The following is a 26,180-nucleotide window of genomic DNA, read 5'->3' as shown; positions in this document are numbered from 1 at the left end:
CACGCTAACTTCATCAGCATTCTGTCAGCGGGTAATGTAGCTTTCACCACAGCTCATCCTGGTTATTGACACACACACACACACAAATGTCAGCACACTGTAATGTTTGTGTCTCCAAAATACTACAGACGTGTACTGATGCTGCACAATATGAGACTCTGATTTTATCTCATTACATACTTCCATCCATTATCTAAAGTGCCTGTCCTGTTTAGGGGGTCAGTGTTGGGGGCTGGAGCCCATTACCTCTGTCACCGAGCGAGAGGTAGGGGACACCTTGGACATGACGCTTTCCTCAGATGATTCCCGCGACATAAAGCCAACAGGATTTTCCCATTGGCTTGTGACAAACAGAAGGCCACTGGACATTTGTGGAGAGGATGAGGAATAATAAATTGGCATTAAGAGAGGAAGTGGTGGTGACATGACCTGTTAGTGTGAGTGAGGATCACCGCACTGAAATGTCACCACGGAAACCAGCTCCTGCAAAAGAAAATGTGCACTGACAACAGAGAGGGAGAGAGTGATGGAGAGAAACAAGATGAAGGTGGGAAATCCAGGAACATCCCAGAAAACAAAGAAACAACTAAAATTGAGGGATGTTTGAAGAATAAGAAGCAATGCAGCCAGGACAGAGAGGGAGAGGAGACCCACGTACTATAAAAGCAATCAAGTAAATAACTAATGGATAGATGGTGAAGAAATGACAGCAGAGAGACGGACAGATGTCATCAATCAGTGTTTACAATGACTGAGGAGCAATGTGGTGTGAAAGGGACAGAAATGAAGGAGGAAGAAGATGAGATGAGGTGAAGGCGAACAGATAGACGTATAATGAAACAGCATAACTGGAGCTGCGCAGCAATAAGGGCACTGCTGAATGTCATTAACTGTAACGACACCCAGCTTTTTCCATGGAAATAAAAACTCCCCATGGCAGAAAATGTCTTTGGGCTCTTCATGATTAAGGTAAGGTTCTGATCTTTTTTAAAAAATTTATTATATTTTAGCAATGGATTCAATCAATCATTCCACATTCCTGCAGATTTCTACACTGAATATTATATATAATGAAAAGGCTGGATTCATACAAACATGTGTTGACAAACAAAGGGGCTTTGTTGCTTTGGGTGTGTTTGATGAACTAGTGAAACTATGAAATATAATAAGTGAAGTCCATTTGTGGGAATAGCTTCATTTTAATGATCAGATTTGAATCTTATTATCTGACACAGTGCTGGAGAGCTGCCCACTGTCTGTCACTTCTGGAGAAATGTGTGTGGAAGTTCTTACCCAGTGTGTTTGGACAGAAAAGGATTTTACTGTGCGTGAACTTTGGGTTTGAATAACCAGCACGTCTCACGAGTTACATCATCTAACGGCAAATTAGCCATGTGCTCATGTAGTTATATGGTGATTAGACATGTGCAGCTGGTTTGAAGCTGTTGAAATGACTGTTTACTGTTAGCTGAGGGAAAAAAAAGACTTAGACAGCAAAGTGACAGCAATGTTAAAGATTCAAGATTCAATCAAGGCTACTGCTTTATGAAAACCCTGGTCTTTGCTTTTCTTGCACTTGACTCAGGTCTTTTTACATTGGAGGTAAAACATGACAGTATTGTCCTCTGAAACAAGCTGGACAGGTCTATAGATCATTGTAGATTTGTCTCTTCAAAGTGTTCTGGAAACAAATATTGCTGATATTGTGTTCTTCCTCAGCCTAAATCATTTCTGGATCTGGACCAGTGAGCGTAAGCGAGAGAGTGACAGAGACATGGGAGGTGCTGGTAATTACTCTCTTCTGTTGCAATATTACCTTGGTAACTGCAGCCTTTGTATATTAAAGACTCACAAAGGACAACTAGAATCTGCAAGTGTTTAGATGAAGGAAGCTGAAAAAAAAAGTCATCAGTTATGATGCTTGACCTGATGACCTGACTTCCTGTGCTGCACATTAAAACAGTCTCAGAGTCTCCGTTTCTCCTCCAACTTCTCTGAACTCAATGTCTGACCAGAATTATTTACATTATGTTCACGTTATTACATTGCATGCTAATTTTATTCAGAGAGGAATGAATTCATATTGTGAATCGTTGTAGCTTTGTTACAGTCAGACATGACTGTACAGTAAAGCACACTGACACAGTGGACGGTAAAACAATAACCACCAAGGAAACATCCTCACTATGACAAATCCACTTTCTAAGGAAAGTAACATGTCTGTGTGGATCACAGCACCACAAACAAAGCTCCTGCTTGACGGGACAGACTGAAGGATGGAGACAGACATGTCCAGCTCCATCACAGGTGTTTGCTAATTCTACATGACATGTTGTGATGAAGAGGAGCAGAAAGCTGTTCTGTGGGTGGGCTTCCTGAGTATCTGCACAAGACAAAGGCAGAGGAATAGAGCTACTCAGATTTGGCTGCAGTGGTACTTTGACAGTTAAAGTTGGACCTTGGATGCTCATATTCAGAAAGACTGGAACTGAAGGAACAGATTGAAAAAAAAAACCCCACCCCTTCAGGGTTGGGCAAAGGTGGTGCTGTCACTGTAAAACATATTAAAACAGTTTTCCACCATGACAGAAGCACAGAGATCCATCCGGGGTCTCCCATCTCTTAGCTCTGTCACACCTAAGAAAGGTGCCTGTCAGTCAGTGAACCTGCCAGTTTACATCAGCTTCAACTCGCTGGAATCGATACGACACAAGAAAAAGTCAATTGCAGTTTGTTCCATCTGCTGCACAAACATTAAGACAGACCTCTGCTTTGACTGACGGACCTAAAAGAAACGCTTTCTTCAGAACAAAGGAAAAAAGCTGAAAAACAGACGCTTCAGTCGTTCTGCAGATAAATAAGCACATTCCACTCACACTACAATCACCCAGCAATTACTGACCCTAACAATCCTGAACAAAGTCACACCAACACACACGTGCTGGGTCTCCTTTCATGTTAGTTACAATAAATACGTGATTGTTGTGTGGAAAGTACAGATGTACAGATTTACATAAAGTCGTTGTATTTATTGTTAGTGCAGAAAACATGATAAGTGGAAGTTCAGAGCTTACGTGGTCTGGTCGTTGGTGAACTCCAGTTCTCCTCTAGCTTCCTCGTAGTCTTCTCCATCCTTGGCGGTCCCGCACTCGGTGTGGTACGGCAGGACGACCGTTCCGCGGGCGCCGGAGTTTCGCACCACCGTCACTTCCATGGTGCCCACGCTCTCACTCACTCGCACCATGCGCTCGCTGAACGTGAAGATGCCGGCGTGGTCGTCATCCAGGATGGTCACCGTGGCAAGCAGAGGCTCAACCAAGCGACCTTTGGGTTTGGCACCAACTTCATCGCTCTCGAACATCCCCTCTGCGTCGCCGACACGCAGGTTCAGCAGGCGCACAAAGAAGTGCTCGTCCTCTTCAAATATGTCGTCATCGATTATACCGATCTGGACACACAGAGACAGAAGGTCTAAATGGAAGCTGTATTCTCTGTTTATTACAATGAGACCAGAAAGTGTAACTGAAGTGCGTTTTATGTCACACTGCTTTGCATTAAAGCTCCGAGTTGTGGCCTTCAGTCATGACATCTTTTTACACATGGAGCTCAGGACCCTCACCTTTACTTCAGCTTACACGAAGCTGTTGGGCAGTGGATAAATCTGATGTAGCGACGAAACAAAGCTACTACAACATCTTCCCTGATTACATGATGCAAACTGGTGCAAAAAAGCCTTTTTACCATAGAGAATTCTTACAAAAAGATTCTAAAATCCAGTGTCTAAAAGCCTGTAATCTGACTGTTTTTATGATCAGTGATCTATTTGGTCCAATATTAAGGGCAGAATTATTTTATTTTGCTGACATGCTGAATGTTGCTGACAAGAGAAACTGCATGAGGAGATAGTGGGACATGGAAGAGTTTGGCACATAAACTTTCAGAGATGGGAATCCCAGCTACCACATTCTCCTTAATAGACCAAAGAATAGAGTAGCTGACTGAAAACACTGGCTATGAAATGTGTGACAAAGTGCAAAGTGATTGGAGATACTTTCTAAATTCTAAGACGCAGATTTGTCTTTGATAACAGCTGCCAACTGTCAACTTTACCTAAAAAGCTTAAACAGAAGCTCTGAAAGTCCAACGCAGTGTGAGACGACATAGCAGACGCCAACGTCTTTAAGCCTTTGTAAATGAACAACAATGAGATTTACGGTTACCACCAGTAACCACCACTAAAATGGGACCATGATGTTGACGGTCGGTCGGAGCCCGAGTCAGCAGCTGTCATTGCGCATTTCAATGAGACACCAGCTGTGAAATGTTTCTACCACTTCCACACACACGTGATAAAATGTGACAAGATTTCTTGACATATGCTGAGTCGTGTTTTCTTTCCTCATTTAGTCATTTGGCAGATGTTTTTAACCACAGCGACTCGCCAGTGACGCACAAAGTAAAGTCGGGGCGAAGACGTTAAAGGGAAATGTTTCAGTATCATTAGGTGTAAGGCCAAAATGGGAATCAGGAGGGGTTTGATTGTGCTGCTGGGGGTCCAGTCACTCGGACATATGGAGATATGACCCGTGTTTCTCTACTGAGACTTTACAGATTTAGTTGGGTTTGGTCAGTTTAACTTGCAGCTTGCCCGATGCATCAGTGAGAATTACATTAAATAATGCTTGCAATTGAGTGTTTTGTGATAATTGTTAAATATTTTTGGTAGTTAATATATAATTTAGATTGCTTTTAACTAGCAGTTACAATTCCTGTATCAACAAATCTTTCGCTCCGATGTATTAATTATTACAGCAAATATGTGTTTGATGCAGGAGAAGGGATTTGAATAAAGAGCTTCAGAAACGGAGCGAGGTAAAGGATGAAATATAAATATGACTGGGTGAAAGTCCGTGGTCTGTGATTATTAATTATTCAGATGCATGCATCATGTACTGCATACATCCATTATGCAGGAGCATTTCAGTCAAACAAAGCTGAGCCCTGAGTGAAAGGAAAGTCCAGTGTGTTTTCTTTGCCTGTGAAAGCAACCAAACCAAACTAATTCTAGGCGTGTGTGATTATTTTCTGCAGTTTCAGTCTACGTGTGGAATTTAAAGTGTATTGAATGAGCTCTGGTTTGGACGGTAGGAGGCCGTTACCTCCCTCAGCAGCACACAAACAGAGGCTCCAGTTACAATATTCATTTCGATGTGATTATCATCTGATCATGCCACCGCACATGAGCTGACAGATGGACGCTCTCAAATCAGATTAGCCTGCTATTGTAATCCAATGAGCCAGAGCACATCCTGCCATGTGATCAGACTTCACCATGTTCTGGATGGAGGTCAGCCATGAAGCAACATGAAGACATGAAGCAGGTGACGCCTCATTCCTGTAATTCTTTGTTGCAAGAAGAGAGATTCCTGATAAATGTTGCTTGAACCTGCAACCACAGACTGTTCTGGCCAATTGGGAAAAACAATGTGAAGATAACACTGACATGTTAACAACCTGTAGCTTATTTACACGTTCAGTATTTTCAGAGCCTCAATATATTTCATTTGTAGCCGTGTTTGTATCCAGCTTTCACACTGGCTGCCGCACAATGTCCACCAGCAAGCGTCGAACTGTGTCTGTCTATTGAGCAGGCAGTGCACAGCTTTGTCTATGACTGGAAATAATGCTGAGGGAGCAGTGAGGTGACGCCACAACAAAGAGCTGAAACTCACTACACTGAGTGGACCTTCAGATTCAGAGGAGAGTTTTCTGCAGCTTTATCCCAGTGAGATGTTTCTGTCAAAATCCAATCAAAAACCAATCCAAAAACAAAAACACTGGCCACATACGTCTGTGATGCTTTCTCTCTAGTTCTGAATTTCCTTCAGTCTCTCACTGACAAAACAATCCAGCGTTTTTTTTTTTACCATTTTCTGCAATTGCACAGACGAATGAATCAACATCAGTTCACACAAATACTTTCCGTTTCTCCGTTTAAAAATATTTGCCAATAAATCAGATGCGAATCAACCATTTCTGATTTGCGAGCTGTGAGAAACCAACAAAGAGGGAAAATGTAAATCTAACAGCACCAGTACGAGGAGGAAGACACAGCAGATGTTTCAGAAAAGAAAAAAAAAAGCAAACCCTGTGTGAACTGATGGAGGGAGCCAATCCAAACTGCTGACAAGACTCAGGTAAATAAGGAAAAACTGAACTGTGAAGTGTTTAATTAAAACAATTACTGTTACTGCGAAAATCTGATCGCTGCAGCACTCGCCCCAAGTATCGACTACTGAGGCAAAGAAACCAGCATAAAACACTCTGTTTCATCCATCAAAGGGGAATAAGAGACAGCTGTAACCACTCGTGCATCACTGTCATCACTTAGAGAGCAGGGGGTTTTATAATTGACAGTCAGGTCTGTTACTGATGAGGTCAGTCTGCCTACCAACGTCCACACATTGCAACCTTAACAGCTTGTGAATTTAGGGGTTAAACAGGTTGTAAGGCAGGTTTTTAAACGTCTGTTAGCTTTGATAGCAGGTTAGGTTGAAGTTAACTGATTAGGTTTCTCATGATGATACTGCATTTCAATTTTAGCTAGAACTGCTGTGTATTGTCCCACCTGTGTCCAATCTGTGTGCGATTTGTTATCATTTACATTCATATTTCAGGACTTTAATAATGGGCAGCACTGTTGTAACTAGACTGCAGCTACATGGCGTTATCGTGTTTCATATGAACGTCATTCTCGAACTCGTGAAGCGTTACCGGCCTTTTTAAATATAATGAACGCGCATCTACACAACAACAAAGAGTGATGACAACAAGGCTCCTGATGATTTTTTTGGGTTTGTTTAATCAATGGAGCAGAGCTGTGCTGATCCACACACAGTGGAGCTGATGCAGCATTAAAAGCAGAGCTCTGGCAAATGGGATGATGAGAGGAGACGTTCAAGTTTAATTGGTTTCCCCGCTGCTCATTTCGGGCACAGTGATCAATAAAATCCGCTGATATGCTGTTGTAATGGATGACACTGACCTTTGTGATGTTCTCACTCAGAATCTCTACTTTCATTCATTTATGGCAGACGGGTGTGTTTTTAATGTCCTGCCAGCCACATGATTTGTCTATGTGACTCTTCAGGCTACAGCACCGCTCTCCTCTCATCCAGGCCTCGCTCTAACATCCAGATTCCTCGTCTTATCGTCACCTGGTGCAATCGTTCCTCAGGCGTTTAATTATCACAGCACAGTGCACATTAACAGATGACAGTGAGTCTTTATTTTCCAATTTAAATCAACTTTACAAAGACAAGTTCAGATTGTACTTAGAATCAACATCAAAGTGACTTATAGAGTAGAAATGTTTTAAAAGTGCATATATTTGTATTTGACTGTATCTTTCAGGATTTCAAATACAGGTTGTTACGCACAAATATTCACATACGACATATGATAATTACAACACTTTACATACGAGCGGAAAAAGCTATTTTTCTTCTATCATTTTCTCCATAAATGTTGTTTTATATTTGTAGTGTCTGTGCTCATAATGAACCTCCTCAGCCTCTGTCTCCTGCTGGGACTCTCATCACCTCTCTCCTACCTTTACACCTCGCTTTGATCTCCTCAGACATCTTTCTACATTTCACAGCCTTGTTGTTGGTTATTCAGAAGCCTGCAGCACATTTAAGCAGCTCCATCCCATAAAACTCCTCCTGCACCAGATTTGGTAGCACAGAAACTCAAGCCGCGAAATTAGTGTGTGAATCCAGTTTGAATTTAGTCTCAGAGGCTGGTACATTTATGTTTAGAGATAAAAATACACCAGATTTGATGTACAGTCTTTCAACAGAGGCAACTTTGAACTCACAGGCTATTTATATAATTTCCCCACTGAGTCTTTTGAAACTGTGTATGTCACACAGGACAAAGCAGCTGCAACACAACATATGGATGATTTTTAACACTTTCATATCTCACCCACTGGTCCTATGATACCTGACAGACGGCCTCTGCGTTTTGTACAGTAAACTGGAAATCTATGACAAAAAAAGGCTTTAGGCTGTTTACAGTTGTCCAAACCACCAGGACACAAGCAGTTAAAGCCACTGATTTGAAATATTTCTTTTTGATAGATAAATGCAAATAATTTGACACAAGCTCAGAGCCCCGACTGCGTCTGAACACAAATTCCTCTCTACTGCATCATCACCACGTTGTGGTCTGGTGCCTGTGGCCTTGATCTCTTTTCCTCACTCACCTTAATCTCTCTGCGAGTCTCTCCGGGTTTGAACACCAGCGTTCCTTCACAGTACTCGTAATCTGACCCAGCGTTGGCTGAGCCGTCTTCTGTCCTGTAGTCTACGTAGAACGTGTTCTCTTCCAAACCACCTAAACAGCAGAAATTAAACACACACATTACGGATTTTCATCTGATGCAAAAGACTTATCTGTGTATGAAACCTTGGCACAAACCAGTCTGTTCGAAAACATCCTTTTACATCCGGATATTTCTGTTCTCTAAAATGTTTTTTCAGTCATAGAAAATATATTTGTAGGATGTTTCCTTTAGGGGGTTGTGGTCAAAACTCTGTCACATGCCAGATTAGATGTGTACAAATGTATTCAGTTACTCAACTTAAGCATTATCGGTTGTGGTATTACTCTACTCAGTGACATTTTATAGGGAGGAGACTAGTGAGTTGTTGGGTTTGTGCTTAGAGCAGAGTATTTTTACATGGTCCTATTTTTGCAGGAAGGGGAAGGTGTCAACAGTTTGCTCACCAGCGTCTGGTTAAAGGTCTGCAGAAGCAAAACAGTGGTTAGAATATTTATTTCCTGTCCCCTGGGAGAACTGCTCAAAAGCAATGTCGGCATGAAAAAACTTTACAGTGTTTCAGAAGAACTCTTTTATATAAAGAAAAAAATTATCACAGAAAAAACTTCAACATATCAAAGACAGACATATTAATTTCCAATGTAAACAACATTTTATCCTTTAAGGCCACAGCAGCCAGAGCATCTACTTATTTGGTGAACTCAGTATCACACAGTGACCTAATTGATCTCGTTACCTTTGCAGACTACAGCCAGTGTCAGGACCCCGCAGTTCTCCATGCACTGACTGTGGGAGCTCTCGAATGAGATGTGGCTGCATATCGCCAGGTCGTTTTCTTCCGGCGCCTCCTCGTCGACCACGACTGTGCGGCGAGCGTTGTCGGCCGCATGCTTCTTCAGGACGTTGCCAACTCCGATCATCATACGAGTCGCCTGGGGGGAGATAACAAACAGGAAGCTCTCAAATGTAACATGTACAATAGTGAAAATCCCAAATTTTATTTGTTGTTTAAACTGCTTTCATGCAAAGATCTTGTCCTCCTCAGTAATTATGAGATTATTCTGAAATATGTTGAAGAAACTGAAATTATATATATATTATATTATATATTATAATTTTATTTAGGCCTGGACAACCTTGTTGGTCAGGGACTCTGTGTATGTGTGTGTTACCTGTACACGGTAGAAAGCCCTGCTCTTCTGCTGGTGCAGCAGTGCGTAATAGTTGGCCAGCTCCACCAGCTGGTCCAGCTCTTTGTCGGGATATTTCTGCTTCAGCTCCTTCAGAATACGGATCACCTGAAGGCGAGATGAGACCACACACTCCTGATTAAAACAGCTCCAAAAACCAACAGATGTTCACGCCAACACCGATTGTGTAAGCGTTCAGTTTCTGGAGTATTTCCAGCTCCAAATGAACTTGCCGCATGGCTAAATGAAACATTTAAACCTTTAAAGACCCTTTCGATTAACTAAAAACCTCTGTTCGTTTTCATTTTTTTAATTGTTGTACAGTGATTGTTTAGTTTCTGTGAACAATTCCAACATACAGTAGTTAGCAGCACAGTTTTACAGTGTGTGCAAGAATGAGAGAAAGACTTACAGCTGCGTGTGTGTGTGTGTGTGTGTGTGTGTGTGCGCATACTGTATGTGTATGAGAGTGAGTTTCATATCAGTTGCCAACGGGGGAGTAAGTGAGTGAGGAGCTCACAGCTTTAATTCAGCCACACATCTGTGAGGGAAAGTGAAGCCAACAGACCGTCGGTGCTCTCACCCTCCTCTATACGCAGTCACACTGCACAGCACAGTGACAGATGCAGCCCTCTCAATATTTGTTATTAATATTCAGTGGGAAACGGAGGCTTAACTCAACAGAAGCTCAGTTCATCATGTTACTACAACCGTTTAAAGGAAATGTATGTGAGAATATTACTAAGTCCTTAATTCACTTTTGTCAGGTCGGAAGATTTTGAAATCTCCATTGGTCGAAAAAAACCTTTTGTTGTGTAAATGTTTCTCACTCATTTTCTCATTTATGTGTCAGGTACCAATACAAATACTGTAATTCTAAAAAAAGTACCACTTCAAAGTCTTTACTCAAGATGAAGTCTTGACTTAAGTACAGTATTAGTTACTGACCCACATTACTGTACTGTTATCACTATCAAACCTCTGGGGACTTAAACATACTATTGGAGGGTATCACTACAAAATATGGTTTAATGACAACAAATTATCATTGAATTTAAACCAAAGAAAAATGATGTTATTTTTATATAACTGCAGAAAGGTTCACTGTCTATTCTTCTAAAACGAGCAATGCGGATCATTCATAAAGCTGGACATCTGGATCACAACCTCACATTATTCCCACAGTCAGTGGTTTTAGAACTTATGGATCTGGCGGAGTTTCATACAGCACAAATAATGTTTAAGGCTAAAAAACGACCTATTACCAGGAAAGATTCAGAAATTATTCGGTGATGGTGATTTAGGGGAAAACGTGAAATTCAAGACCAAAAACAATCGTAAGACTAGAAGATAGTTTTGTGTATCGTTATGTGGAATAAAACTACACAACATCTTAGAAATTAAAGTACAGCAGAACCCAAATATGTGGGTAAATGATAAATAAATAGACAGTTGTAAATAGATATTGTATTTTATATATATTGGATATTAGGAAGCTAAGTTATACAGGAAGCTAATTTAATAATTTGTAAATTACTTTGGAAGAAGGGACGAGATTAAATAAGTTCATTCTTCTTCTTACTCCTTTCTGAATGTGTTTATAACTGATTTTTCTTCATGTTTGTTTTGTGTAACTATTGATTTACATAATATATTTTTTATTCGTTTGCATTACGTATTTGAAATAAATTTCAATCTCAATTTCAATTTCCATCTTTATGTCCTTACATTTCCTTTTAAACGTGTTCTTACTACTGAGCAGGAGAAATGAGACAACTCATTTTTTCATGGCAGGCAATTAGACAATCTTTATTCCCTCCGAACCTGATCGAGACTGCGTGAACTTAACTACTGAGAAAAGAGATAAAAAGTCAACAAAAATCATAAAACACATGAAAACACACATGGCTCACTCTAGGAAATCTAAACTGGAGCCATTCATCACAGCTGGAAACAGCACCAACATTATATCAGCAACTTTTATTGTCTCCTGCAGGGAAGGTATCGCTTATTTGTCCTCCGAACACGACTCCATCACAACAGCAGGAACAGGGTTTTCTGTATTAACTGCATGTTTTAGCATCAAACACAGAAACGAGTTTGCAGAATTATTACAGAGCACATTCTGCAGTGATCTCAGTCTCTCTGCATGAGGTTACAGCTTGTGTGTGTGCACAAAATCTTCTTTCGCTCTCACGGTTCGCCACTTCTGGACACAGTCTCTGATGTGGATGTGTTTCGGTTTGGCAAAACGTGGGGAAGTATTTTGAGAATTAGCACATAATAGGTCATGTAGAAAATTATCAAACCCACCATAATGAGAACAAGTGTAAAACAACACTGCAGTGTTTCTCATTATTGATCTGACTGTGCCAGTTTGCCACAGTCTAATCTGCACCACCATATTTTTTCACTTCCCATAAGTAGTTAAAAAAAAATCTCCCAATCTTGTGATTTCCATTGTTTCAGTCTCTCCTTCTTCACATATCTCCAAAGAGCCTTAATAACGTGGATCTGCGTTATGGATCTGATCTACAGCCTGTGGATGAGTTCATTTTAGCAGGACCAATCTTAGGGTTTGAGGGTTTGAATCCCAACCCACCAGGTTTTAATCTTTTTTCAGGTTAAATGCCAAGTAGCAGGTCTGATCAGCTCCCTCTGACATTAATTCAATGGCAGGACTAAAACCACTGTTAGAGGCGTTTGCTGTCTGCAGGTCAGTGGAGAAACAAGCTCCAGCATGACACCGCCATGTGTAAAACAAAGATCATTTATGAGGCAAGATGCATCATTGTGCTGGAACATTTAGGGAGAGAGACCGAGTGTTTCGTACAAACATTAAACAGACTCAGTTTAAATCAACAAACTGGATGCAGGTTAGACAAATACCTGGGCCATTTTTTTTGGTCTTCAGAGACACCAGTGTCCCACAAATAAATGTAAAGCATACAGACTGTTTCACTTTCACACTCTTCCTGTAAAATAAAGAAAACATAGACTTTCTCTCTGAGGTCTCTTAACATTTTGTTCTGGTCAAAGTGAAATGCCATATATTTACAGTATATGTCCTTTGTCAATCAAAACCCTTTTGACAATGGGCCCTAAATTTAAAATATGGAGATCTGCTCCAGTTCTGTCATGTTGTGTGAAACCTGGGACCGTATCCGCAGCAACATTAGTTAACTCCCATCTCCCTCCCTGTCTCTCACCTCTTTGCGGCTCTCATCCAGCTCCTTGCTACTCTCCACATTGACCATTGCGCTATGGGAGGTGGGCAGGTTGCCCCCGGCTCCCGTTGCCAAGGCTCCCGCTGCAGCACCAATGTTATTGACTGCTCCGGCTGTGCCGTCCTGAGCTCCACCAAAGTTTTCGGTGGAGACCATGGCGCCCCCTTGTGGTGGAAACTTGCCATCTAGGATCATCTCCATGCTGCCCTTGTTGGGTGTCAAGTCTCCCTGAGTTTCCACGACGATGCCATGACGCTTGTCGGCACGGTAACGCTTGCCCATGTACTTGTAGAAGAGCAAGCGTCGGTCAGCGACCCACGCCAGAAGGACACATACTGGGAAGAACAGCAGGGTCACCAGAGCCTCCCACACCTGAGACACACACACACACACACACACACACGCACACACACACAGATTCTCATAACTACTTTTGTTCAACACGCTGTCAGGTGTTGATTAACGATCATCATTAAAATATCATTTGCTCACTTTGATAACATTAATACAATTGTTTTGTCACTTTGCACAAACTGAGGAAGAGGACGCAGCATCATGAAGACATTAGTTGGTGGTAAGTACGTAGTGTTAGGAGCCCAAAATAACAGCCAGTCACACCAGCTTTAAACACTGCACACAGCTTAATAACACTAAGGAGAAACTGAGCTGACTTCTCTAGGGAGAAGCTCTGAGCCCCAGAATACAAACACATAGCAAACACAGGTGCAGTGTTAAAGACACATTATGGTTCTTTCTGAGCTGAGCTGACATTTCAGAAGAGGCACTTTATACCACACTTAGTACCACTTAGTACCACTTAGTACCACTTAGTACTATACCACATAGTCAAGTCATACTTTGACCTGGTAAACTAAATGTCAGAGATGAATTTCTCAAATTCAAATAGTCCTTTAGTTAAATCAGCTGCATTTAAGGCCAAATGATGTTTTCCGTGTCTGTGTGACTTGTATTTCAGCACCAAATCTGTGAGGGTCCGGGCAGAATTTGTGCCCTGGAGTCACGAATTTAGTCTCAGCACTGACAGAACGTGTACTGTAACAGAAGCAAAACTAAGAGCTTTGCACTGTACTTCAATGAAACAGTGTATTGTCAAAGGTCTTTTTTAACAAAGGACGACAGTATGTCCCTCAACGAATGAGTCTCTCTCCAATCGTTTTTTTTTATACCTAATCCCCAATACATTTAGCAAAACAAAGTAGTGTCCAATAGTGCTGCAACTAATTCAAATAAAGTGCTCCATGTTTTATTTGAGATAAATGGAAACATGTCAGTCAATGTGGATTTGCAACAGCTCGCGATCTCTTTGTGCTTTTGTTGTAATAAACTGAGCCACAGATTCTTTCTGTTCTGAATTTGTCTCACCTCCACAATGCCCGGAGACATGACAGACAGGATGAGGTAGAGCCAGATGTAGGCGAAGATGCTCCAGAAGGCGGTGATGAAGAACACCCTGAGGTGTTTGATCTTTCGAGTCTCGCCTTTGGGGATCGTCCACACGCAGATCCCGATGATGACAAACATGTTGAAGGCAGCACTGCCAACAATGGTTCCTGGTCCCAACTCGCCAGCCTTGAAGTCATGACCGCACACCTGGAGATATAGTGTGTGTGAGGGTTTGTTCCAAACAAGACACACAGAGGGATTTTAGAAATATCATTTGAAAAACACTGAATGCAACTGTTATGCAAACTGAAAGGCTTTAGCATTTAAACTGTTCAGCTTTGAAAACGGATTTTGATTTAACAACATGCTTCCCTTCAAGCTCACATTGTCCTGCTAATGACACCGTGCCCAAGGTTACAACTGACCCAAAAGTGGAAGAAAAGTCAGGCCCAATATGCCTAAACTATTTAAAGAAGCCACAGATGTTGTGGGATTCTGTTCTGGGGGGGGATGAAACTAAAATGTAACTTTTCGGGCCTATGGATTTGGAGGATCCGTAGGCCCAACAGGACAATGATCGCAAGCATACGCCAAGGTCCACACAGGCTTGACTGCACAAAAAGTTCTGTAGAATTCTAGATGGTCATCACAGTCACATGACTTGAACCCCAAAGAAAATCTCGAGTGGCATTTGGACAGCAAACAAAGCAAACAATGAATGTTAAGTGAAGGGCTTTGCCCTCGAGGAATCGCCCGAGATTACTCAGGAACGCTGCCGGGGCTCAGGCTGCATCATGTTTGCAGCAAAAAGGTGTTTGCGTAAGTACTGAGGACATGTTTCTGAGACCGTGGCGTCTGCATTAAAAGTCCCATTCTGTGTGACCTTTGCAGGAACAGCTTGTAACATCAGTTGTGTTCGTTTGTTCATTGAAACAGACAAATAAAGACCAGGTTTCATGCAAAGTTGTGTCCATTTATTCTACATTATATTTGTTTATGTTTGTGTGCTTATTTCGGGCTAAATAAATGAACCTGATTTGATTCCACATGAATAAAATTCTGAAACATTTCATGAAAAAGAAAAACAGAGATGTTTGCATCAAATAATTTACATAAAACCCTTGAAAAGAAAAACATGGAGAATCGCATATGTGTGTGTGTGTTTGTGGGTGTGTGTGTGAGTGTGTGTGTGTGTGTGTATACCTCTATAACAGACAGAAGTATCTCTGGAGCGCTGGAGCCCAGAGCCATGAGAGTCAAATTAGAAACAGTTTCGTTCCAAATTCGAACTGTCGCCACAGATGTTTCTCCGTTAGGCATAGTGATGGTCACCTCCTTCTCCTGTTGGCCCAAACACACACGCACACACACACACACACACACACACACACAGTTGATTGTACAACCCTCATTCAAAAAAAGTTGGGACAATATGTAAAAAGTAAATAAAGACTGAACGCAACGATTTGCAAATCTCATCAACCCACATTTCACTCACAATAGAATATAAACATCAGATGCAGAAACTGAGACATTTCACCATTTCATGGAAAATATAAGCTCATTTTGGATACTGCAGCAATCTCTGCAAAAAAAATCAAATAAAAAAATTGAACCTGGCTCAACAGAACACAAATCGAACCGGATATAAATCTTGTTCGAACATTTCTCTTATAGAATGTTGTATACACAAAAATAATGGTCATTGTAATAACAACGTCTTCTACGTCCTTCAACTCTGTTATACATGGTTAAAAGCAACTAAATACATGTACTCAAGCAGTACTTGTACTTTAAGTATTTCCACTTTCAGCTACTTTATACTTCAGTTTCACCATAATTACCAGTGATTTGCAGAGTTCAATTGAGAGTAATAATTTAAAGTAATAGATATAATAGATAGAATATTAAAGTGATCTTGTAGGGGAATCAACAAAGTACTCAGCAGTATATAAAGTTAATAAAAGTATCTTTACTAGCTGTAGCATCTAGGTAATGTAAATAAAACTGAAACTATAGTATAATATAAAATGTGTACTTCGAGTATGATATTTTAGGTTGTGAGTTTGTACATTTAAAATTTTCATTAAATGTAAAACTTTTGCATAATGTTTTCACTCTGTAGTACTGTTGTTGTACTTAAAGAGAGACCCGCAATTTTCAACTCCACTCCAATAGTTGTGGATCATGGACTATATCTATGGTCTAAATTCTCGATGCCTTCCCTACATGAATATTAATTATGAATCTGTCTGCTTTCACCTCTGCAGGGTGGAAATTGGTGAAGTCACCCTTTAAGTAAAGTCTACCTTTGTAAAAGTCTGAGCACTTCTTGAACTGTGATAAATGGTGTTTCCTTTCATCCCATAAACCTGCATAAGTCTGTTAAACTTAAAAGAGACATTTACTCATAAATCAAACAAATCTGTTTAATGTAAAAACAGCAGTTAGCGCCTTGCATTCAAATACGAACAAACGTTTAACTCTGGAGCAACGGCCACATTAAATACAGCTGCTGCTATAAAATGTAGGTTTACATCCGGAACTGCTGCCACAGCTACAGTTAATATATCATCTGATCTCAGCACTACTGATCTTTTATTCTCGTTTATTACTTTTTTCCTATTATCATTACAAGTATCCCACCGGAGCTTCTTTTGTTAAACATACTGCCACCATCTGTAAAGACATACTGCTTCATTTCATACCACACCTCAATTTATTAGGTGTAAACGTGTTTTTAAATGCATACATTTTAATTCTCATCAAGGTTTTAAACATGGATTCTCTTTTGCTAGAACGAAGAAACTCTGTGGTGCATTAGTTGGTATTCTGCTCGTAACTCCGAGTGTTGTTCTGAGACATTTGTGTCCCCAAACATCTTCCTGTCTCCCCGCTCCCTCCCGCTGACCTTCACATCTCCGCGTCCTCCTCCCTCACTCTAAACCTCGCACCAACTCCCAGGAGACTTCATGTCTTTTTCTACTTAGAGCTGTACAACCTCAGCACCATTATAGTCCACATGGGACAACGCACACAAACTAACAGCTCTATCTTTCTGTGACCCACTGCACCAACGTCTGCAAACTCCACTAAAGTTCATTTGGAAAGTGACAGACCAGAGATTCCCGCTGTGGCTCAAACAGAAGCACTTTACGACTGTTGTGCCTCTGGGTAATTAACACCGCTCTGTCTGTCCGTCTCTCAAAACAGTCGAAGGTCGTCTGCACTGTTACAGAGGATAAATGGATGAAGAGGGGAATCTATTTAACCGCCATTATGGAAACTGATCAGGCCAGTTGTACAGAGATGATGAAATTATGATGCAAACAGCTTCACTTCTTCAGTGGTCAACAAACACTTTCTACCCTTGAACATAACAAGCAGCAATGAATCATTCATGACTAATTCACTGCCCGGAAGACACACTTCAATGAACAATTAAACAAACGGTAGGTGGATTTTTAAAGAGCTGGTATTAAGGGCTTTAGGACTCATTTTTTAATATAATACAAAGTGTATTTTAAATTTTACCAGCAGTTCCAAGTTCTCGTTTGCCATCAGACTGTTGTTGATAGCACGTTAACTTTTTCAGACCCACTTTCTGCTCGCACATAACTTTACAATCTTTATAAACACACATATCTCTTTATCGTCGCCCCAATTTCAATGGCTTGCTTTGGTAAAAACAGCACAGTGGATGAACTTCCTGTTCCAACAGCTTTTAAGTCTGAGAGGTTTTCTTTCTTATACTGACTAAAGCTGTCAACAAACGCGCTGCTAAGTAGCTTTCAGACTGTGGATCTGTCGCCAGAACAACAAGCTAAACATGACTTTAGAAGAACCAACAGAACTGGGATCTGGCTCAGCAACAAAATGATCCAGCGAACCTGTAAATCCACGAACAGTATGTATGTACTGTATGTACTGTATGTACTGTATGTACCGTATGTACTGTATGTACTGTATGTACTGTATGTACCGTATGTACCGTATGTACTGTATGTACTGTATGTACTGTATGTACCGTATGTACTGTATGTACTGTATGTACGGTATGTACTGTATGTACCGTATGTACTGTATGTACTGTATGTACGGTATGTACTGTATGTACCGTATGTACTGTATGTACTGTATGTACCGTATGTACTGTATGTACTGTATGTACTGTATGTACTGTATTTCCACTGCTTCCATTCTAACTACATGACCCACAAATTCCTCCATTTACTTGTTCTCACCTGTGACGTTATGACCTCGATTGATGCCATGAAGCGGTCAGCAATGATGGACACTCCCAGGAACATGTACATGAGGAACGCAAAGTAGATCACAGCTCTGGCCACCTGTTCTCCGAGCCCAGGCTTGTTTGGTTCCCAGACGGGCAGCAGGATGCCGGGTCTGCACACCGTCACCTCTTCACACTTATCTCTTCTGCTGGACCCGGTGCTGTTATCGTAGGAAATGGAAGGCAGGAAAGGGAAAGGAAACGTGGAGGGAGAGACTGCTTCTGGGTCTGGGTCAGGGTCAGCGCTGGGCTCACTGTGCTGGGACTCCGGCTGACAGGGAGGCAGTGGGAGGAGGAAGAGGAAGAGGAAGAGGAGGAGCAGGACAGGGGTGGGACAACTGAAGAGAGGCATGATGGTGTGCGGTTCCCGCAAGATGCAGGAGGGAAAGTGTGAGGAAGATGATAATGGGATTAGGCTGAGGAAGAGGGAGGTGGGAGGGGGAGATGCTGTGTTGAGCTGAGGCTGCTGCAACTAGATCACCTACAGGAAGAGAGAGAAAGAGGAAGTTAGTTTGTGACACTAACAGATCTTAAAAGAGCCTTCACAGCCCTGAACACACAGCTGTTCTTTAGAGCTCATTTGCCGTTATTTTAGGGGAAGCTATTACACACATAGTGAAAAAAAAAAACGAAGACTGAGGTAACTGAAGCTGAGACACTGTTTTGAACTTAAAGAAACAACGAGTCTGTGTCCTGAAGATGCTTCACTCCAGGAGCAAAAAGAGAGAAACTAACAGAAAATAACACAAAGAAATAAAGTTTTAGGACCAGTCTTGACATGACCACACAAAGTTGTCACACAAATACACACAGAGGTATTTTTTTTACAAAGTGTAACTCTGCCACCTAAAAAGGACATTCCTGTACAACTATACAGCAAACACACACTTTTTAAGATGACCGTAGTACGTGAAGTTTAAAGAAAGGATTCATTGCTACACTTATAAAGAAAAGTCAAAAGTAGGTGGTTGTGGCAGTAGGTAGATGCACAGCACACAGATCTGTAACAGTCCAGACCTAAGTTCAGTCCCACATGTGCCTAAAGTTACAATATGCAATTTGTAAGAATCAAGCTGCTGTAGCTGCAGCATGAAACTCGGAATTAATGTCAAATACCGACACTGTGTCCAAGTCTATGGCATCTCGGAGGTAGGTGAGTGTTTTTCACAAGAAGCTTTAACAGCACCACATTAAAATTAATTATAGAGCATATCTCTACTAAATTACATTTTTCAGTTAAGCTTGGTGAAAGAAATCCCCCTTAAATATTTCTCCATTAAAGATCCTGACTGTAATCTCTTTAATCATTGTAACCTTGACCAGCTGCTGTAAGAGTCTAAACCAAACTACACTATAGTCAGACAAAAGTGTTGGGCTCCAACATTAGATACTTTGGTGGAAATAAATTGTCTAGAAACATTTCATTGATACGTTCAGTATCGACGCATCTGCAACTTGCTGGTTAACTGTCTACACAACCATCAATCCATTATCTTGGTCAGGAATGTGGAGCTGGAGCCAGGTGCTAACAGAACATGCAAACTGCACACAGGAAGGCTGCAGCAGCACTAAACACTCCACCACTATGACACCCTGTCAGAATACCCTCATTGTGTCATTAGAAAAGACAAAAGTATGTTCTCCCAAAAAAAGATACTTGTGGTTGTAGTTTAGTTTTTGGAGATCAGGTTTTCCTGTAAATATTTCACAGAACCCTAAAGAAGAAGAAGCAGAATGCCAGCAACTGAAACTTTCAACATTCAAGAGGAAAATCAAACAAAGGCTCTTTAAAGGATTAGTTCCCCTAGAAATTCAGACAGTGACAGGCAGGTCACACAGGTCACAGGCAGGATGGAGCCTGTTGGCCTCTTGATATCACCTCAGAGTTCACCAAATCTATAAACCAGTCGGACTGAAATCAGTTTCAGACTTTGCAGCTATGCTATTGAGAATGTGGAGGTTAAGAAATGCACTAGGATATATGAAGAGAAGCTGCAGTCACATCACGTTTTCCTTACCCACACAAGAGCTGAGATTCTCAACGTGTTCGTGAAGATGAAGTAAGAAGATGAAAAACTCGTGCATGAATGCATTTATACTTTTAACAGTAACAAAGAAATTCTGGGGAAAAACGTTGGTGAAGGGTGTGATTCACAGCCGATGATGTGATTCGGTGGAGATCCCGGAACATTCTGTTCATGAGAGTGAGTCATGAGTTTACAGGTGAGAAAAGATAAGAGAAAACAGCAGGGTCAGACGAAAAAGAGCAGGGGGCTATAAGAAAGATAGAAGTTTGACAATGGATAAAAGAGGCTGTGATGAGGAGGAAAAGAGTGGGGAGAGTTAAGAAGCTTGTTCAGCCATCTAGTGTGTGATTTCTGTCACACAATGTCCTCTTAGAACTTTCACCTTGACCCAGGTGAAATGAGAAGGCGAATTCAGGTAGAAGAAAAGAACATGGGTAAAAAGAGGAACAACAAGAAAAGAGTTGGGGAGAGAAAACCTAGAATGAGGCTCGACAAAGAAAAACATGAGGGACAGTGGACTGTAAGAAGCAGAAAGGCAGATGATGGTAGTGAGAGACAGCAGAGACTCAAGGACAGACATATCTAGAAGAAGAGATATGTAGGTAGTGTAACAACAGAACGAGTTTCCAGGGCGACGGCCACCAGGAGCGTGAGCTTTGTTGTTGCTCTCCTCTTTACCTTTCACACCCACAACCCAACTGATGTTCTCAGTTCGATAGACCCTGCCTCTTTTTGGCTCCTGGTCTCGTGCATTTCTGCAACACTCTGTGTGTGTTTGTGTGCGTGTGTGTGAGTTTGCCAAGTATTGAGATTTAAACCTCAGCGTGCAGCCACAGGCAGGACAGATGGACAGAATCCTGCATGTGCGATCTTCTGCCTTTCGCTTCCTTTACCCGTCTCTCCATCCATCCATTTGCCAGCACCTTATGTTATAAAATGTTACACAACTCTGCTGACCTCAGTTCATCAGTTTGTTTGTTTTGGACTGAACTTCTTCTTTCGTGTACAATTGAATTTTTTATCGCCATAATTTATAGGTGACAACCTTTAACGGTGCAATAAGCTTTGACTTGGAGCCAACAATCATTACGTGACAACACTTCGACTTTACCATTGGCAACAGACAGTGAAATCTGAAAATCAAAATGCACATAAACCTAAAAATAACCTGCAGCAAACAAACCTGCTGCTGAATTTATGCAAAAACCAAGGTCAGATAACAAACTATCCTGACATGTCAAACATCACGCGTGAGGAGCTCGAGTTTTAGACTCTGTGTGCTTTCCCTTGGAATCTAAACAACGTGTTTATTTTCCCTGTTGGCTTCTGCCAGCAAACACACAACAGGGGTGAAACAAGAATTATGGGTTCAGGGTGAAATTTGCTGCACACCCTGTGTCCAGGAAGTTCTGTCTGTTCTGAAAAAGCACCAGACAAGTTGCTCCAGGCTCCTGTTGTCCTATTGGACACATCAGACTCCAATCATCACATAAGATGCTCAAGTAAAGCAAACAAAGGATGATGTGACTCGGTGCTAATGTAATACAATTGGACTCACATAACAGTATGTACACAAAGCAGATTTTAACGTTAACGTATGAAAACAAGCTCAGCAGCAAGTAAAGTTAACATGGTTAAAGGAAATTTCCGACAGTTTTAATCTTCTGTGGCTACATGATACTGAATCTTGATAATGCAAAGACAAACTGAGAGAAGCACAATGACAAAAGAAAAATTAAACTAGAAATACAGACTTGCAGACTCATATTCCCATCTGTTCATCCAGCCTTCAGGTCTTCCTGAGATAAAGCATCGGCAACAATGGGGCAGATGTGAGGTCAGGCTGAACTTGCTCTTTGACCATTTTAAATGTTATCATCATCTTGTTTTCCTTGAATCCACCTGGACACTTCTGCCAATTTTGAAGAACATCTCTCAAAGCGGAATAAGGCAGATGCACGGACAAGCGAACGCCTCTGGCAGCAACTGTCCCGAGCGTGGAGGCATTAAAGTGACTGACAGAACCTAAAAAGGTTAGAGTGCTGCATTTTACACAGAGGAGAAAGGCAGCACAACACAGAAATGATTTTAGCACCAACAGCAAAGTCAATTCAAGACAAATGCAATAAAATGCGTCGCATGGCCTTTAAGGTGTGAAATGAAGCAGGTAATTTGATTAATTGTAATCTATATTACAATTAAATTGTAATATAGATATTGTAATTTATATATATTATAAATTGTAATCTATATTTTTATTTAGAGTTACTGTGGGGTTATATAAATGTATGTCCTGTATATATTTCACATCAGCTTTCAGAGATAAGCTCCTCTCTGTGGAAGGGTTGACCTAAAGCCTCCTTTCAATCATATTATCAAATGATCCACTACTGCAACAAATATGTAGCCAGACATGCAAATAATGCAAACATGATGCTAGATTTACAGCAGTTAAGGGGAAGGTGAAGTAAAGGAACCAAAAATGGCAAATGCAGCAACAGATTGTGTTTTTCGATCTATTTGTTACTGTAGAAGAGTGTGGGAAATCTTGATTAAAGTCTAAATAGGCGTCTTAAAACGCACATTTAAACTTGTTAAACCTGGCTGACATTGACTCCAATAACTGTTTAAAAACTCAGGTTAACCTTCAAAAAACGTATGCAGCTGTGGAAAATGAGCATCTGGAAGCATCCGGAGTCATTTCAGGCCTGAATCAAAAACCATTACACTGATTATCATCAAATTAATGATCAAATGTGAATTAGACATACAGAGGGACTATAAAGACAGTTTCATATGTGTCTATTTGGGACCTAAATGAAGAAATGACCTTTTACTTATCATAACTATGTCAATAACATTTTACCTGCTACGGTTCCTGACGCTTGCATGTGAAGGATCACTTATGTTACCTTTTGTGGTTGTGAGGCTACAACACGGATTTTATCTGAGATGTTTATTTTTAGGGTCTGCTATTCTGAACAACCTGCATTCAAAAGCTCACAGTTTGTGTGGCATTCACAAAGTAGCAGCTGTCCGCCCCACATTATAGCCTCATTTAGTCCCTGAACATAATGTTCAGCTGCAGCTGTGGAGATTTTACAGTTTGCTCTCAGCAACAGGAGAAGAAATTCAAATGTATTTTCCAGGAACGCAGGAACAATCCAGGCTTTCAAGGACATGAGAGAAACCTGTCAATGTGAGTCACTGGTGATGACAGCTTATTTTATAATGTGTTCATGCGAATAAAGTGATTCTATTAGTTATGCATACAGCTGGTGGTATAATATTTCCATTTCCTCTGCTCCCCTGATTAGTTAACGGCTTCGGCTTCTTGTTTCATTTTTCTTTTCGCTACAGAGTTGCAGCTCCGCTCTGAGAAATTCCCAAATGTAAAGGGATTCAAAGTGAAGATGAGCTGAAATGAGAGTCAAGACTAATGGACTCCACCACGACTCTCAGCATTGTGATTAAATCACCTCGACTTCTGCCACATTTACTCCCTTTTAAATAATAGAGTTTGAAAGTGCTTATTAATTTAGCTGATAAGGTTGGCTGGGCCAGATGATGGTAAAACCAGGAGAGATGTTTTACAGTATAATGTCAGGAAAAAAGTAACACTGTCTAAGAAGAGGACACTTTAAACTGAGCTACTGTATCTCATTTCGCTACAAATGCGCATATTTCACTTTGTAATCGTTTACACAAAATGCAGCCGAAAAGATTATTTCTGTGAAATGTTGATAATGCAGGGGGGGAGTGATGGATGATACAAGAGTTTAAGGAGAACTAGAGAAAGAGAAGGATGGGGAGGAGACGAAATGGACAAGGAGCTGAAAAGAGGAGAAATAAAAGAGCAGAGCAGAAAAAGGGGATGAAGGTTTTAGACAGATGAGGGGAAAAAGAAGTGAAATGGAGTAACTATGGGGAAGAGCGGAAGGAAGACTTAATATGCATAAAAGAAAGGAAGGGAGGTGGAGAAGCAGTGATAGAGGTGTGGATGGGGGCATAATAGAAAAGTAAGGAGGCGTGGGATGGTTAGAATGATGAATAAGATGAAAGCGCTGGGAGAAAGGTGGATACGATAGTGAAGAGAGAAGAAGCAATGACATGTCGAGTAAAAGAGGATAAAAGGATAAAATATGCAATAGGAGGAGGAAAAAAAAAGTTATGGAGGCATAGGTGGTGGAATCCAATGAGAAGAGGAGGAGGCAATTGGTGTGATGAAAGTAGGTGAGCAGAAAGGAACAATGGGAAGGAGGATGTGGGAACACGGTTACAGTTAAGTGCTAAAAAGATAAGACAGTAATAAAACAACAAATGACAATAGAACAAATAAATGTACAGACTGTATATTAAAATCAACTCGGAAGGAAAAACTCAAATGGAGATCCAGGAGTAGTGGTCTGGCTTATAGACGGTAGAACAGTTCCCCGTTTAGGGACCAGGACAGCAGATGCACCTCTGGCTGTGGGATTGGACTTCAGGATAAAGGGAGGATGCGATAAAACGCAATAATGAGGGAGGAAGGGAGGTGCCGTGATGGGAGGATGAGGAGGACTCGCGCAAGACCCCGAATGAACTCGGCTTTCACGGTACAGGCTCTGTGTGTTGCCGTGGCGACCAGGGGAGAGGTTTGGTGGGACAATCAATTATCAGAGGGGCGGGGTGATAAAAGGGGCAGACAGAGCTGCACTTACAGCCACAAAAAGTGCAGTATTTCTACACTGTAATATTACTACTTCACCTTGAGTACTACACTGTGTTGTGGCAGAGAAACTGACGACTGGAATTTGCATCTTGTGTAAAGTCAAAGTTAGATTTTTGTTTCAGTGAACTCACATTTTCCACATTCTCACATGTTTACATGTTTTCCTGTCCTATTTATCATTAAGACAGTTTATCACAAGTCTCTGATCACATTCATTCTGCAAACCACAGCTTTTTTATTCTAAGCCTTGTTTCATTTACAGTATCTTACATTTCCTTTGATATTAACAGAAGTTGATGCTTTTTTGCTCTTGGTGTTTTTTTCCTCATGGAGCAGAGAGCAGCTACAAAGCAGTTTCCTTATGAGTTATGAATACATTTGTTTAGATCTGAAATTCAGTATCTTTCCATGTAAAATCATTTCTCTCTCTAGTAGCAGCGTAACAATTTTTCGTATCCACAGTTAACGCCTGACCTTTTTTCCACAATCATTAACAATTTGGAAAACTGGGCGGAGCAATATAACAAAAAAAAATGTTCTTCATCGCTTTTTTTTCATTGTTCCAGAAAATCCGTTATTTTCATTGATAGTTTCTGTGGACATAAACTTTTAAAACAAACTATAAGCTTTCATAACACGGGCCACCTACACTCTGTACGGTCCCTGAATGCACCAGCACACCTTCACACAGTAATAGATTTACGTTCCTTTCATGTAATAACCACATGCAAAGACAAACAGAGATCTGGGATGTCTTACATCTTCATTTAACCTTTGGCTTTATTTTTGTTGTCTTCACTTGCAGCTTATTGACTAGCAAAGCGCATGCGTCTCATAGGAAGACAGCTGAAATCACTGCAGAGGACAGGAGGTCTTAATCTTCATTTTTCAATATTGGCATTTTTCACACTGCCCTACTTAACACTGTTGAACTCTGAGTGACCTCAGTGGCCTAAGTGAGACAGTACACAGACTTCGTTCTA

General features: G+C 41.0%; 1 protein-coding gene across 8 annotated transcripts in view; it reads right to left on the bottom strand.

Annotated features, from left to right (window-relative positions):
- The window catches only part of slc8a2b (solute carrier family 8 member 2b), a 129,479-nt gene that overhangs the window by 15,814 nt on the left and 87,485 nt on the right, over window positions 1-26,180 (bottom strand). For 7 of the 8 annotated variants that reach the window (XM_067506854.1, XM_067506852.1, XM_067506858.1 and 4 more), the window contains 8 exons: window positions 18,413-18,940; window positions 15,372-15,509; window positions 14,148-14,375; window positions 12,747-13,136; window positions 9,520-9,645; window positions 9,084-9,279; window positions 8,270-8,400; window positions 3,075-3,448 (listed from right to left, as the gene is read on the bottom strand). In XM_067506854.1, coding sequence (XP_067362955.1) covers window positions 3,075-3,448; window positions 8,270-8,400; window positions 9,084-9,279; window positions 9,520-9,645; window positions 12,747-13,136; window positions 14,148-14,375; window positions 15,372-15,509; window positions 18,413-18,811 — 1,982 coding nt within the window. In that variant the 5' untranslated portion in view covers window positions 18,812-18,940. The remainder of the gene's footprint in view (window positions 1-3,074; window positions 3,449-8,269; window positions 8,401-9,083; window positions 9,280-9,519; window positions 9,646-12,746; window positions 13,137-14,147; window positions 14,376-15,371; window positions 15,510-18,412; window positions 18,941-26,180) is intronic. The other variant, XM_067506860.1, reaches the window with a different exon arrangement.

The sequence above is a fragment of the Channa argus genome, chromosome 6, assembly GCF_033026475.1.
Source record: "Channa argus isolate prfri chromosome 6, Channa argus male v1.0, whole genome shotgun sequence".
Lineage (NCBI taxonomy): Eukaryota > Metazoa > Chordata > Actinopteri > Anabantiformes > Channidae > Channa > Channa argus.
This window is presented reverse-complemented; position numbering and strand designations above follow the sequence as displayed.